Source organism: Pseudopodoces humilis, chromosome 16 (assembly GCF_049639895.1).
Source record: "Pseudopodoces humilis isolate 2021_Gansu_Grassland_sample_001 chromosome 16, ASM4963989v1, whole genome shotgun sequence".
NCBI lineage: Eukaryota > Metazoa > Chordata > Aves > Passeriformes > Paridae > Pseudopodoces > Pseudopodoces humilis.
Genome location: NC_142215.1, coordinates 12,631,763 through 12,648,106, shown reverse-complemented (window position 1 = coordinate 12,648,106; position 16,344 = coordinate 12,631,763). Strand labels below are relative to the sequence as shown.

General features: G+C 35.3%; 1 protein-coding gene across 1 annotated transcript in view; it reads right to left on the bottom strand.

Moving 5' to 3' along the window:
* Positions 1-16,344, bottom strand: part of UNC13C (unc-13 homolog C) — a 120,647-nt gene that overhangs the window by 91,005 nt on the left and 13,298 nt on the right. Inside the window, exons 2-5 of the mRNA XM_088062958.1 lie at positions 13,637-13,659; positions 13,042-13,106; positions 8,733-8,805; positions 1,071-1,142 (exon numbers count right to left, since the gene is read on the bottom strand). Of these exons, the coding sequence (XP_087919084.1) occupies positions 1,071-1,142; positions 8,733-8,805; positions 13,042-13,106; positions 13,637-13,659 (233 nt within the window). The remainder of the gene's footprint in view (positions 1-1,070; positions 1,143-8,732; positions 8,806-13,041; positions 13,107-13,636; positions 13,660-16,344) is intronic.

The following is a 16,344-nucleotide window of genomic DNA, read 5'->3' as shown; positions in this document are numbered from 1 at the left end:
AGAAGTCATAGTTCTCCATTCTGTCAACCTTTGTTGCTATTTTGAGATAGCAGAATAAAAAACCTACTGCCCTTACTGGAGGAACATTTCAACCACCAGCCGTTTTCTGCCTCACCAATCCATCTCTAAGCACCACCAAATCACAGCTTTATGATTACCATATAAGCACAGAAAGTTCACAATAAACCAGGTAAGACTGATGCATGTTAATATTTGTGCTACGTGTTCCAGTTCCCAGAACACCTGTCAGTATTTTCTGTTCTTCCATTCTCCTGCTATGGACCTTAACAACAATGTAAGAAAATTTCAACTCTTCATTTTTCTTCAGAATAGGATGTATTTTAGAAGGCTGTGTATTCACTAGCAATTTGAGGGACACAAAATGGGCCTGCATTTCTTCAAATTATTGCTTTTTTTTAGTTCAGTTATATAAATCTTGCATCACACTTTAAGTATTCCTGAAAAAAATGGCACTTGCTGCGTTTTTGTTCACAAAAAGTCCTTTTCAAATTTAAGTGAAATCAGTAATGGAAAACACATTTTATTAGCTATGACTATGCTTTTTCAAAAGACTCTTGTGGTAACTTCTTGCATGAATTAAATATTTCTTCTGGAATCACATATATTATTAGCATGAGTTACATTAAAAAAATGAAATAGTATCCCAAGGACTGGGAAAAAATGATCATCGTGCAGAGCCCTGTCATTCTAATTGCACTCAGAGTGTGATGAAGATAGAAAGATGATGAAAGACTGTAGGTAAACATGGTACAGTTGGACAACTTAAAACAAAAGGCTTCTCCAAAATAACTGTTTTTTAAATCAAAGGTCTCTTGGTTAGTCCCTTCTGACTGTCATGGATATGAGTCAGCAGAAGCAAACCTGATTTTGCTACAGTGGATCAGGCAGCAAATTCTGCTCAAGTTGTCTGGAAGTTCCTACACAATAAATGGAATACACTCCATTTCATCCAGTTTGGGGTGTGTAAGGCTGAAATAAATTTTAGAGATCTTTGAACAAAAATTTCTCTGTTACTTAAAAGTCTTAAAGCTGTCATTGAAAACACTTACCATTTCATCAGTGTTTATGGAGGTCCGGATGAGCATGGCCATGGAAATACCAGATTTTCGAGCTGCAAGTGTCTGTTTAAGGCAAATGCAAAAGAGTTGCCAATTATACAAGTAACAACTGCTGTTGAATCTAATGGAAGGCACACAGTACTTGAATATGCTACTGGATGTAAACAAAACTCTAGAAGATACAAAACCTTTTATTTAATGTTTGCAGCTCACAATTTTTAGGGTTTCGGCGCATAATGGAAGTACACTTTCCATCATCATTACCGTTTCTTTCAACAGTGACAAGATGAACTGACATTTCTAATACAAAACCTGTTATTCAGAGGTTTGTGATTCAGTTTTTTTAAACCACAGGCTGTCACTGTTTTTCTGCTTTGCCAACCAAATTAATGTGGTACAAGGATAGGCATCCTGCCCTAATTTGGAAGCTGACTGTGCCTGCAGCAACAAGGGAGATCATTTTGCAGTAGTCTTATGGTTCAAGCTGACAGTCTGGATAATTTTTTGTAACTCACTGAACATTTTTAAACAGTGTGCATGTATATAGAATGCTACTTAAATAAAAAGTCCTCAAGAAATCTTAAAGTATTATTTTCCTTAAAGACGATATTAATTCAATGCTATGGATAGCTGTATGGAGAAATACTCTGGTTATTTGAGAAAGGAAAAGAGACCAGAGTTCTGTGTCAATCTGTCCTCATTTGGCCACATAATGTTACTGGTATATGGACAGCTTCTGGTTCTGAAGACAACACACTTGTAGAGATTAACTCTTTTGCTCTAGTATGGTACATACAAAGGGACTCAAATGAAAGTAATTTTAGTACACAATAAAAAGGGAAATTTTATATTCCTTACTGCAACATTCCAGAAATTTAAATGGGTCCTTGAGAATTAACTAGTGAGTATAATGATCGGAAAGGACCCTGGGGGAATGAGGTCTGTGTGTTTTACAAATAGTATTTCAAATCTGAATATTACTTCTGCTATCAATAATCCTTTTGGTCTGACAGAGCAGATGAGACTTATTCCACTGTGCACAATATTAACCATAACACTGTTATATTACTGGACTACACCTGCAGTGTTGTTTTCATTCCTCCTTTCGCTTATTCTAAATCATTCCAAGCATGTTTGTACACTTGTATCTTATCTCTGTTCTTCTGTCATCCACTGTCTGCTTTGTCATGCTTTGCTGCCCTCACAGTCTAGCAGTGTATGGATCAATTATACCACCCACTAACCATAAGTCTGTTGTTGCCTTTGTTGTGAGGATACATATTTTCACCTAAACGTAAAGTGGGTCTCTGTAGTCCCTTATTACAGAACCATTACAGCGAAAGTTTAAATGATACTTTGTGTGTGACATTCTTATTTTTGTGAAACACCTACCGGCCCAGAAGCAATTTAGGCTTACATCAGCAAAGGAACTGCATCATTAATCTCTGGATGAAGAGACAATTCCAATTTCTTCCAATTATATAATTTTAAACACTGGAATATTTAAAATGGATTTCTATTTATTTATTTATGAGACTGTTCAATTTTAATTTTAAATGTTCACTTTCCCTGATTCAATTTTCAATAAGTTTCTCTTGATAATAATTAAACTTGCAGACTGACACAGAATTATTAATCTTGTGTAACCAATTATAGGGTAAGAAATCATCCTTGGTTTAGTTGTATTCAATTCATTTCTGTCCTATTACAAAAAATCCTCCCTTTTTTTTTCTCTTTTAAACTCAGCAATTTACCAACCCTATGCCATTAATTTTCTATCAGACTCTCCATTCTTTTACTATTAAGTAAATAATTCTGTTTACTTCTCTATGACCACCCTTTCATTCTATTTCTGTGAATGTGGGAAATTCCATGGGTGTATGACACTGAGATTGACAAAGTTACAGGAAAGAATAAACAGTGTTCAGGCTTTGTTTTTCCACATTGTTTGTCTCAAAACCCAATACTACAAAACCCACATATCAAAGTTTAAAATGACAAGTAAAAATGTTTTTGCATCATTAAGAGGAAAATTAACAATTTTCATAATCAGTTGAGTTTTGGGTTTTGAAACAATGTACTTTAAAAGCATTGACCTTTTGATCCCTCTTGAAGCACAGTTTTGTCCCAAAGTCTTGCCAAATACCCATGTAGATTTGTTTGCCTGGACTATACCAGTTTTATAGTTTTCATGTCCCTTACACTTAGGAAGGGATTTGACCCTTTTAGGTCTCAGTTGCACAATCCTGGCCATTCCAAGCAATAGAGCAATGTGAATGACTTGTCAGGACAGAAGCACAAAGGGCATAAGAACATTAACCTCAAATATAGGGCAGTGACTGCTGCTGTGTTCTGTCCTCCAGCAATACCAAAGAACACGAGGCAGCAGAACTGCAGTTTTGTGCTATCACTAAGTCAATAAACAGATACTATTTTCTGTGAGAAAAAAAAAATGGGGAAGCAATTTTGACCCTGTCACATGTCCTTCAAGCCAGGTTTTCTCAAGGGGTGCCATTGGAATCATGGAGCTTTACTATTTTGCTTCTTAATCAGAAGTGAGTTTGAAATTATAGTACAGTGCCCTATATAAAATAACAAAACCTAATAGGAAACAGATAATTAGGTTGTTCTTAATAAAGTGTTTGTCATGTTGGAAGAAAGCGATATCTAGAGGGATTTGTGAAAAAACAGTAAATTGAACAGTCATATGGATTAAATTTACACGGGTTTTAGTAAAAAAAAACCCACAAGGATTATTACAATTTATGTACCACTGTCAGAAGACACTACTTCTACAAGAGAAAGCCCATAAAATGCTTCTGTTCTAAAACACTGAAGTTGGTGATAACTCAGCAGCACGAAGCACTGAACACATAGCACTGTCACTTCATCAGTATGGAATGAAACAAGGAGGAGTGGGCATTTCGGAAAGAGAAAGGGGAAAAAGCTGCCAGATTTATCTGTGGGAAACAAGGTGACAGGTTATGAAGTAACGAGAAAACCTCTTCCCCTATTGCCTCTCTGTTTTCAAGTAGCAGCAAGAAAGAAAGGTAAGTGCAGCTCATCAGCTGGAACTTCCAGGAAGTCCAAAACGTCAGAGCATCAAAAGAATATGGAGAGCAACAGGAACCTGCAGTATTTCACCTGTCTCCTTTAACAGGACACAGAACTTGTCAGCAGTTTATACTTGTTTACCCTCTCAAACTGATGTCCAGATACTAACTCATGTCTCTCTTTCCTTAGGTAAGAATTTGAACTGCAGTGCATAAATACCTTACATACTGTTAAATTATGAACATGTGAAAAAAAAATTATCAAAACCAAAAAGCCTAGCAAAAACCTCAAACAATAAGAGAAGATGACAAAGCAGACCATTGTCTATTTAATTTTTAATTTGTTTTGCAACTCCTTAATACAGCATTTAAAATAAATTAGCCTCCTTTATTCTCAAGGCCTTCTAGATTAACTAATAACTTGTATCTACACTAATTTATTACCTCCAAATTTTTCTTAGCAGCTTAAATAAATAAATATAATTAGATGTCATTCTAGCAAAAACATTGAAAAATGGTAACCATAAGTAAAAGCAAATTAGAATCAAGCTACAATTACATGTTAAATGATCAATTGTGTTGAGGAAAAAAAAAAAAAGAGAAGTCCTATATCACAAAGAAATAGGCAATCTGTGTCTTGCATAGCTAAAATAGCACAGAGGAACAAACAGGCTCATGTAACTGTTCATGACTGCTGGCTGTGCCATGCAATGCTCATTCCTCTGCTTTTACAGAGGGTTTCAGTTTTCCTGATCATCTTTTCTTTTTTCCTTTAAAAAAAGTCTATCAGCAGGAAAAAAAAGATTATCACTTTACAAATTATGATTTTTAATGTGATGTAAAAGTTACCCACTAGAGGTGAATGTGACAAAAATTTCACTGTTTACAGCATTTAAAACCTGCACAATTTCATAACTGTTTCTTTTTGAGCAACTGCATGTATATCACTCTAGGGATCTCAACTTCATTATTTTAGAAGACAGATTTGTAACATTTCTTGGGGTGCTGGGGTGGAGGTGGGGTAGGACGGAAGAAAAAATTACTTGAGAGGAAATAAGGTACTGAGGGAAATTACTTAGCCCTGCACCATAATTTTTCTATTGAAAAGGTTGATGCCTAATACTGAAATATTCAACAGGACTGCAACACTGAGCCCAGAAAACATATTTAGAAAAAAATGACAATTCAGCCCACTACACAATCATTATCAGACATAACTGTAGTAACATTTGCTTTTTCTTAGTATCTTTAGCACAGATACACAAAAGCATGATCTGACCAGCCTCTAAGTTAATGATATTGTTATGATTTTCATTTAGTAGACTTGAAAAAGCCCTCACAAATATATAAATACTTACTATTTTATGATTTATCTACTTAATATATTAATATTTTTATTAGGATTATAACTGAATTTACCTATCAATGATTAAAGGAGTTAAGAAAATGGACTACTGATAGCACAATTAATGTAAAATAGTCCAGGTATGTAGATAACATACAAAACCAGAGAATATGACATCTGCAATTTAAATAAATATCTTCTTTACATGAATCTTTAAATTACCATATTTGAATTCCAGCCTGTATAAATGTTTTTATTGTGGAGACAAAGAAAAAAGTTTCAGTCCATTATCATTTTAGCTGAAACAGGCAGTTGTTTCATCTGGTGTGTTACTTCAACAGACTGCTTTAAAACAGCAGCAAAAATTCACAAATTATTCTTGTGTTCTTATAATCAAATAATAAAGCTAGGGATCAATACAGTCTTGATTGATCAAAAGAAGAAATTTGCCTGGTTACAGTGATTACACAGTACAGAATCACCTTTAAATTGAATAAACACAAGAATTCATAACATTCAAAATGATGACTGGCATTAAAAGAAGCAAAGACAGTAACATAGAGCTACCTTTGACTATAGCTGAGCAGATCACCAGCCATACTTGGCCACTCTGAGTTAAAAAATTTTAGCCTTCACTGTAATTATTGATATTTCTCTCCCTGGTTGTTCTCACCTCAGCTTAAGCCCTAACTAATCCAAAAGAGAATATCTTTTTTTAAAAGCAGAAGTCACAGCAATTCCATCAGCAAGTGCACTGGACTCTTTCCTGTCTCCACAGTAAACAAGAGATCTGCCCATGCTCTCTGTATTGTTACTGCACTTGAACCATTGCTTCTCCTTGCACTGTCTCTCTCTCCTGTACCAGATATGTTCTACCAGAAGTCTAATAATAACCCATGACTGCAGCAAAGAGAACTGCTCCTGCAGGTGAACTTTGACTCCCTTATCCTCTCTAATGACTCGATCTAAAATAATCAGAGACTCTCAATGCATTTGCATACAAAAACTTTTCAGTGGTTTAGGAGGAGGAGAGCACCCAAAGGAGGGCAGTGAAGATGGTGAAGGGTCTGGAGGTGAAGCTGTGTGAGGAGCAGCTGAAGACACTTGGTGTGTTCAGCCTGGGGGAGACTGAGGGGACACCTCACTGCAGGTACAGCTCCCTCGGGAGGGGAAGAGGAGGGGCAGGCTCTGATCTCTGCTCTCTGGTGACAGCGACAGGACACAAGGGAAGACCCTGAGGTTGTGTCAGGGGTGGTTTAGGTTGGCTGTCAGGGAAAGGTTCTTCACCCAGAGAGTGGCTGGGCACTGGAACAGCTCCCCAGGGCAGCAGTCACAGCACCAAGCCTGACAGAGTTCCAGAAGTGTTTGAACTCCCAGGCACAGGGTGTAACTCTTGGGAATGATCCCGTGCAGGGCAGGGAGCTGGACCTGATCATCCTTGTGGGTGTCTTTCACCTCAACATATTCAGTGCTTCAGTGTTGAAAATTGGATTTTTCAAAATGTGAATTCATTGAAACAAATGGGAGTCAGAGAGATCATCTTAAGAAAACATACAGAATTTTGACAAAACATATTTAGATAAAATGCTGAAAGCATGAAATAATGGAGTGAAACTGGAAGTCCAGAGGGACTAGAAAAGTAAGGAAAAGTATATCTGATTGATAGAAGAGAATTTAAAAGTAGGGAACACTTTGAATTTCTCTTTCTCTAGGTGTCTATGACTTTCCAGTACCACAGGGGACTACACAGACCTAAACATCATACTTGTATCATCAGGAAAGATATTTGGAATAAACTGATAACTTTTTTATATAAACTTTTTCTAACATTTTCAGTATACATGATGCAGAGAACACATTCACATAAGGCGCCACTTCCCTTATGATTAAATTCTTGGTTGTAAAATAATTTTTAAACTTTCCAATACAAGGTCATAATAAAGCTCTACAGAAATGGAATAATAACAGTTACTATGACCATTTCAGAACATTTATAAATATAAAAGTACTTACCATAGCCTTAAGAATCCAGACAAGATAGGAAAGAAATTATAAAGAATATTAATTTGTCAGATTTATCATGCAACATAGAAAAGATGTTTATCTTAGTCAGCATCAAGAGAGTCTAGCACTCATTTCTAACAATATTATTTCTTTCAGCAGCAGTCATATGTAAGCATAAAAATCATTTACATGTATTTTGATGTATTAATGTATTCTGTGCTATACCTTTCTGTCAGCACTCCCAACAATTAAGAATAAAGCAGAGTGTCATTTAACATGCATTAAAATGTCATGGCAGGACAAGACTATACTCGTTTAATACAACTAATGGTGGAGTGGCTGCTGTCAAAAAGATGGTTTAAATAAATGCAGGCTATGCTGTTGTGTACAGTGTAATTTTTCATCAGTTTTGGAAGGAATTCTACTCTAAAATGGTTGCTGTGCTTTCTCTATTTAAGTGCTCAAACAGTGCAGTGGATCACCACAAAGTGAACACAAACTGAGAAAACACTGAGCAATAATTGGCAAAGGCTGATCCTTTAATGACAACAATAGTAATCATTCACTTAGCCTAACACCCAATCACTGCTTTACAGTGAGAAATTGATTAGGGGGCTCACTGTCATCACAGACTAAATATGTATTTTATTGAGTTATGAATTCTATACTATAGGAAAAGAAAAAGAGAAATGTGACTAGCACTTGAAATTCTTTGGTGCAGAGATACTTAATCTTGTTTAGACTAGAAGTCAGAATAAATCTCAAAGGAACTGCCATTCTTTTCCACTTTCAAATTTCTTTTCTTAAATTATTCTTGTTTTCAATGACTATTAAGAACTCTGAGAACCTCACCTTGAACCTAAAATATGCATAAATCTTTAAAATATTAATACTGAAAACAGGCTGCTTTTTAAAAGGAACTTTCTCTCTCTTTCAGTATCAAAATAAATCAAGTGAAACAGTATCCCAAGCACTCAACAGCATCTTTGTGAAAATGAGTAGATTATTATTGCATGAAACGCACAGTACTTGATTACACAAGTAATACCTAAATATCCAGTGAGATATTTAGACTTACCTAGTACACTGTAACAACTGCCTCATTGACTTTTACTGCTTTCATTCCATTCTCTCATGACTCCCTTTTTCCATAAAACAACTGTTGCAGACTGTCATTCACATGCAAAGTAGTAATTACAAGAAAGACCTACACAACTGGCTAATGAATCAACAGTTTCACAAGTTACTCACCACATCTCGAACAATGGGAAAAGATTTCTTTCTTCGCAGGTCTGGCATGCTGTCAATTCCATACAGTCCACGACTGAAGAAGATAAAAAGGCAAAGAAGAAAATAAAAACATGGAGCTTACAAGACTACATCCTGAAGAACTGCTTATAATATCTCTATTTACAGATAAAAATCAAAATTAGTAGTTATCAGCCAAAGGCAAGTGCTCCAATTGAAAAACCAGTGTGTGTGTTCAGTGCATTTCCTTCTGGCATTCACCCAAAGCAAAGTAGCCAAAAGGTTGCTAAATACCTGCTAAAACTTTCTAACATTGATTTAGAAATTAAAAGAAGAGCTTTCCATCATAAGTTCTTGTATATCTGGTAGTTGAGATGCAGCCCAACATTACATATTGAACATCATTGATGTAATGAATATTGTTGTATTAAATTTGATACAAAGTTTAAAGTATCTAGCTAAATACATCTCAAATATGACTGTGGAAAACAGAACTTACCACATTTTAAAATAATTCTATAGTGACCATCATTATTTTCTCTTGCCTGGTTTGAGCTTTTTTATTGAGCACACAATTAAACTCCAGTTAGATTTCACATATATCTTGGAAAAAACAACAAAGAGCAACTTGGAGTCACTTCAAAGAATAAAAGGCTGACACACCAACAGAATTTAAAACAACACATATTGATCTGGGTAACAAACTGGCCTCATTCTCTCTGACTCTTCCAAACAATTAACACAGGTATCCTCCTGAACTTTTCCACAGAGGGTTTTGGAAGATCTCTATATACCTTGTCAATTCTAACTCAGAAGTACTGGGAAATTCTCAGAGAAGCTGAGATATCAGCTTTTTCAAGACCAAACATTTTCCTTTCTATGGTCCTTTGTTTGGCACTGTCTCAAATACCTTTTTCAGTTCTTGAATTCCTGTCTGTCTCTGTGTATATAAAAACTACATCCACAACAAAGAGTTTATCATCTGAAAGCCCTAAATTTATTTATGCATGTTACAATTATTATGTGAAAAGAATTTTTCACTTCCTTCTGATGCACCGGCACCATTGTCTAAGAAAGGGAAAAGAATTCATAGTCTGTTTATGCAATTCTTTTATATTTTCACACAATCATTTTTCCATGCCAGGTTGTGATACTAGAATTTTTTTTTTTTCAATAACATAAAGATCAAAGTAGACCCAAATTGCAGCTTCCAGACATACTTACAAACCCAGCAAAAGTGTGATAGAAATAAAATAACATTTCTGAGGTTGTGAAAAGTAAATGTACAGAGATCAAGAAAGAAACTCAGGGCTTTTTGCTACTCAGGAGCAGTTCATCAGCAGTAAATAAAAATTATCGTGTATAAGGCATTCTTATGCTCACACAGAGGCAATATCGGTAAAAGGATTTCCATCTATTACTCTGTTCTCTAACATAAAAATATGACTAAAATCTCACTAAACTTCTTTTACTCATCACTAAGAACACAGCAATGGAAAAACTTTTCATGTTATTGTAGGTTATACACCAAATTCTCTACTCCCCTATCTACTTCCAATTATAACCCAGCAATAATTTGACATAGAAGATGATGAAGTGGAATCATAATAATCTGATGAAAATGATCATTCAAGGCAAGGAAAAAAAACCTGTCATATTGACTATTTTTTGGTGCTTCTGGAAATATTCTGCCTAACAGTAATATATGTGAATTTGTCAGAGAATTCAAGAAAAATATATTTGTTTTACCACAGAGAACATGCCACTGAAGGAAAGGAGCAATCATCTGCATGCAGTACCATCTGTGTATCGTTAGCAAATTTCAGAATGGATTAGGCCATGTGGTAAAATTATCAGTCTCTGACTCCTCATTAGGCAAGCAGTAAATTAAAACAAGGGGGTCTCTGGAAAAAGTAAAACAGTATCACCCAGGATCCATATACATGATGAGAACTCCAGCTGACCAGCTTTCACTTTTTAAAAAGATGGAAATAGTGAGCTCTAGAGTGTCTTATCTTCAAGAAAGTGAAGAAAAACAAAATGAAGATGATATTATGTAATATTGGTATGGAAAAAACAGAAAAGGTGGTGCTTCTGCCTTTCAACAGACAAGCTTCATGAGAAGCCCCAGAAAAGCTGTCTTTGGTCTTTGCCTTTACTTTCTTGTCTTGGGCTGTTCTCTCATGTCATGCAAGCAAGTGAAGATCATCGCAGAGAACAGAGAGCTGGAGTCCCTGCCATGGATTTGGGAGGTGCTGGTGCATGAGGTGGGTTCACAGCGTTGTGCAATGACAGAGAGGGAAGAGCAAGGCAGAAGAGAGTCAGCTGGGGTATTTTTGCATAGATAAAGCATGGTAACAATGGTTGTGAGGGAAGCAACCTCTTCACCCACTTCAAATGGAAGCACCCTTTGGAGAGCAAGAGGGAGAAGGAGTCATAGCTAACTGCAGTCAGTCGTGCTGGCAGTAAAAAGACTGAGGGATCCTAGAAATTAGCATTAGTTTTTGCGTGAAGGAGTAGAGTGGGAAGTGTGATTAAAACAGAGCTACAAATGTTTTTTTAAATGACAGTATTCTTTGCCTGCATGAGAAGTTAAATGAAGATTGCAAAACTGTTTTCAGGGAGGCCTAGTGAAACAGAGGCTTGAATAAAGATACTGTAGTCAGCAAAGCAAGGCAAGGACAGGCCTAAACTTTGTCAGCAAAATAAGGTTTAATCTAAAAACATGAGCTATTATTGAACAGCCATTTGAAGCAGCCTTGGTTACAGGACTGTCTGCAACAAGGGATTGACACAGCCTATTCTCAGAGGATTAAATATTTGAATTTATTAACCTGTGAGTAGAAGAGAGGGAATAAAAAGAGCAGCTTCAGTCTGTATAGTCCTTAGTGGCAAAAGTTCTCCTTACACCTATGAGATTGCTTTTTGTGTGCAACCCACAAAAATAGGCATTCCACATTACCTTTTAAAGGTGTAAATCTATTAAGAAGCTGTAATTAAGCGATTGGCTGGGGAAAGTAATACATACAGGAAAAGAGTATGGTCACATACAGCTTCCTACAGGCACAGATACCATAGTTGACTGTCAGTACCTGCATTAAGAGTCTGCTTACAAAACTCTGTCCTAAACTACACAATAACCAGGTGTTAAAACTGTTTCTCCTCTGGTTTGCATTTGGTGACTAATCCTGAACAATGTCGCACGTGTTGTCACATTCTTACAGCAACTCTGAAGGTCCTAGAAGCTGCAAAGGGCAGGAATACAACACTTTGAGGTGTGACAAATTATATGGAAACTACCTACACCACTAAAAAGCTGTAGATCACTCATAAATTTGTTTAAAGTTTAGCAATAAATACAAATGTTACCATAAGTATACCACCCAAAGAAACACGTACATAACATTAAGCAAGTTATTGCCACAACTACCTTTTAACAACACTCATCTCCCCTCAAAACAGGAATCCAAACAGGAAAAACTTCAGAATGTCAATTGTATAGCATTTCAGACAGAAAAGCAGGAGATGAGTATTAATTTAATCTCATCACTTTGTCTTTGTAATAAATTGGAGTTATGTAAAAAGTACTTACAGAGTACTCACTTACAGACTAAGTACTTACACTAGCAAGAGGATAATACCCCTTCTAATTAGGTAACTATTATAACTGATAAATTTTACCAAAGTCTTATAATTCAGTCTGGAAAGGTAAATAAATAAAAGAAAGTATTCAAAAAGGGAAGGAATCCCTAGAACTGGATGCAAGATAATTTCATTTGGTGACAACAAAGCAAAATTTACAGGTTTCTACCAGACTCACTCTCAGCCACTGGAAGATCTTTCCCTTTACTTTTAAATTTCAAGTATTGGAGTGATATTTTATTGCTAGAATTACATTGCTATACATTTACCAGAATGAAGACAAAATTGTGCTACAGCTTCAAAGGACACTTATTTTATATGCAAAGAGGTAAAAAGCCCATCTCTTATCTAACTGACCTCAGCATTGGAATGGTTGTATTAATTTATTTATAATATGTTATATAATATGTTATATTAATTTATTTATGTATTAAAATTTCACTAAAATAAGGAATAAAAAAATTAAAAGGGGAAGGTGTACACATTGAAACTATCTTCCTTTTAAAATAATGTAATTTCTTAAAACCAAAAGCTTGGAAAAAATACTGTATGCTAGAAGACTAATTTGCAATTACAAACAACATTGTAACATTTACAAATACCAACATATAAAACAAATAACATTGTTACATTTACAAATAACAAAATTCTCAGTTATATTTTTACTTACCCAGCAAATGCTTGGACTGCATAAAGCTTGGAAGCATCTAAGGAACTTGCACTTACTAACTGAGCCTTTAATAGAAATCAAAAGAAGTACAGTTACTTGATTGCTTTTAGTAAGTTTTGGACAGAATTTAACTGCATCGAACATATAAGACATATGAAAATGTTTAGCAGGGTCAGCTCCAGGCCAAAGCTAGACTAACTGTTCCTCTGGGAGACATTTTGGTAGCATTCAGCATTTAGTGTCACACAGTGAAAGAACCCACGGGAAGGTAAGGTATTGCCTCCCAAACACTGTTGCCCTTTAAATCCTGTATTGAATGCAGGGTAGGTGATTAATTAGAGGCAAAAATCAGATATCATGTTTGACAGTAGCAGACCCCTGTGTTGGCAATTATGGTAAGCACAACAGTGAGGGTTACCCTGTATATAAATGCAACACGTTTGCAATACAATCAAAGGAGAACAAAAGAGTGGAAAGCTGGGAAAAAAAACATGCAGATTTCACAACTAAAATGAAGGAACAAAACAGGTCAAATAAGTCACAAACAAACATCAACAAAATACATGATCCCTATAGCAAATAGGTGATTTTAAACCTTTTCATCCACAGAACCGCTATCTGAAAGAGAATTGGAAAGAAGGAGAATATAGGTTAGAAAAATCAGTCTCTGAAAAAAATCTTACACTATAAAATCTGTCAGTGTTTTCATCTGTTAATGTAGACCAGAACCCAAGTAACACCTGAGCTTAGCTGTATAATTGTGGCAAGATCACTGTCACTAACTAAAGTGACAAAGCAAAAAGGTGTTCTTGGTAGATAAGGACCCCTCCCACTTATGAAGGACTATAATTCACATATTATACTCCATATCTATGTGATTTTTAATTTTATTTTTTTAGATAATCTATTTTTAATAATAATGAATATATAGTTAATACAGTTGCAGTGTTCAAATAAATAATGCTCTACTTTCAAGGAAAATGAAAGTGTTTCTAAGGATACAAACACCACAGCCTCAACCGAACTCCTGAACTGTAACAATTCTATCATAGCTACTCATAAAATGACAGAAATTACTCCCCAAATGCCAACAGAACTACAATTGTGAAAGAATATTTCATACATACATATATATCATTCTAAATTGCTTTATGCAAGAGTGAAAATTTACAGACAGAAAATATTTGCTGACAGAAAAAGCTACGCTTGTTTTATTGTTTTGTCACATTTGCACTTTACAGTACAGTGCATACATGAAACAGTGCTGTTTTAATTGTCACCTTACTGATCTTCCCACTTCCCTAAAGGGAGTGCTCAAGGATCCTTTAAATAGTTTGGATTCTCTCAAAATGTTTGGAGATATCTCAGTTGCATACACTACAAAATAGCAATTTACACCTTAAACATGGGCCACATTTAACTCTTAAACCCATTTATATACAGGAAAAATCACATTCAAACACATAAATCAAAAATATACTGGCAACTGTAAAGCTGCATAGTGGACAGTAGTGACAATCAGGGAACTAAAAGGCTCTATTCTGCCACTAGTTTTAGAGGTTGCTTACAAGATCAAAGCATTTGACTGACTAGATCTATGAAAATGAGCTTATTTTTTAAATATTATAATTTTTAAAAAAAATATTTGTGAAATGTATATTTCTCTCAACACCAGATAGTATTGGCTACTCTTTCAAGAATATAAAGAATATTTGGACAACAATATGATCTAATCTCCCCACTCCAAAATTATTGCAGCACTTCACAAGCAGGAGAAAATAGGAGAGCAGGAGGAAATAGGTTACTGTAAGCAGGGCTGGCCTTGGAAACAGGATGGGGTGTGCTTTTATGAGGCCTAAAGAAAAGATGAGTTAAAACCTAAGGGCTGGAGCAGCATCTGGACGTCAGTGAGAGGAGAGCAATGACAGTGTGTACCAACACAGCGGGACCGACAGAGGCATGAATTCTTGAACTTGTAAAAAAAGGTAGAGTTCAAAAGGTGAAGAAAAATCTGGGGACTAAGGAAGTTTTTAAGCAAGACACTATTTGTAATTTAAGAAGCCTCACCACGATCTGTTCAAGCAACCTGCACATTCTTTCTAGAATATCTCATCATAACAAAATTGGTAATACCGACAAATAAAAGCACAGAATAAATCTAAGTATTGATTTGTTGATTCCACATATTTGATTACATGGAATGCAATTATTAAATAGTTTGTAGATGCTTTTATATCAGATACCTAAAGAATCATATTAATTCTTCATTTAATTCACTAGTTTAAAAAGTTATATTAAAAATTTGTTGAGATTTGTCTTCTACATAACATGGAATTTTTAAAGCATGACAGATGGATACATAAAATTTTCTTTACCTCTCTTTGTTTCACCCAACTTCATCTAATTTCATTACATTTAGTTTACTGGAACCTAATTTTGCCTAAATTTAGTGAGGAGAGTGACAATCAAAATTAGGAAGGAAGAAAGGTATGTTTTTGGTTTCACTGGCTTTTCTTTGCAGTCGCTACACATAAAGAAAAATGCACTCATCTAACGGTCTCTTTTCTCAATAGAAATTACATAAAGCGGACGACTGACGCAAATTTCCCAAAAAAGAGATCTTAAGAACATCTCTTCTTTGTAACAATTGAGTGCATCTTCAAAGACAAAATTAGTTTGAAAACTTCATTGTTTACTGCTTCTTCTGAAGTCACCATGAGTGAAATAATCTGAACTCGAAGTGTTTTCTGCATGTATGAGAGCACCAAATCAGGAAGTATACAGAGTCACCAAGAAATTCACTTTAGTAGTTGTTAGGCTACCAGAATAGACAGCAACATTCCTTGATGTAGATAAGAAATGAACTGTGATTATATAAGAGACCACTGAATGTATTTTCACATCAGGATTCAAGGCTAGACATCTCAGATTATACTGCTGAATGACAATGATTTACTGAATAGAGCTTATCTTCATATAACTCACTTCAGTCATCCACACATTCAAAATACTAACCTAGAAAAGTAATGAGTGCACCTAGCAGCAGTAGAAACACTGGTTCATATAATTAACCCTTCTTACTTTAATTAGTTGTTTCTCCATAAATTTTTAATTGAAAGTTCACTACATTATGAAATACTAGTAACAGCCTTCATATTGTGCCTCTATACCACAGGCCATTTTAGATAAGAGGAAGGATTTTTTTTTTTACTAGGATTATAGGGAGAATCCTTTTGCTCCTTAATTGTTGCTATTTCAGCTCAGTGCAGTCCACATTGATATTTACAAACCTGTGTAGCAGAA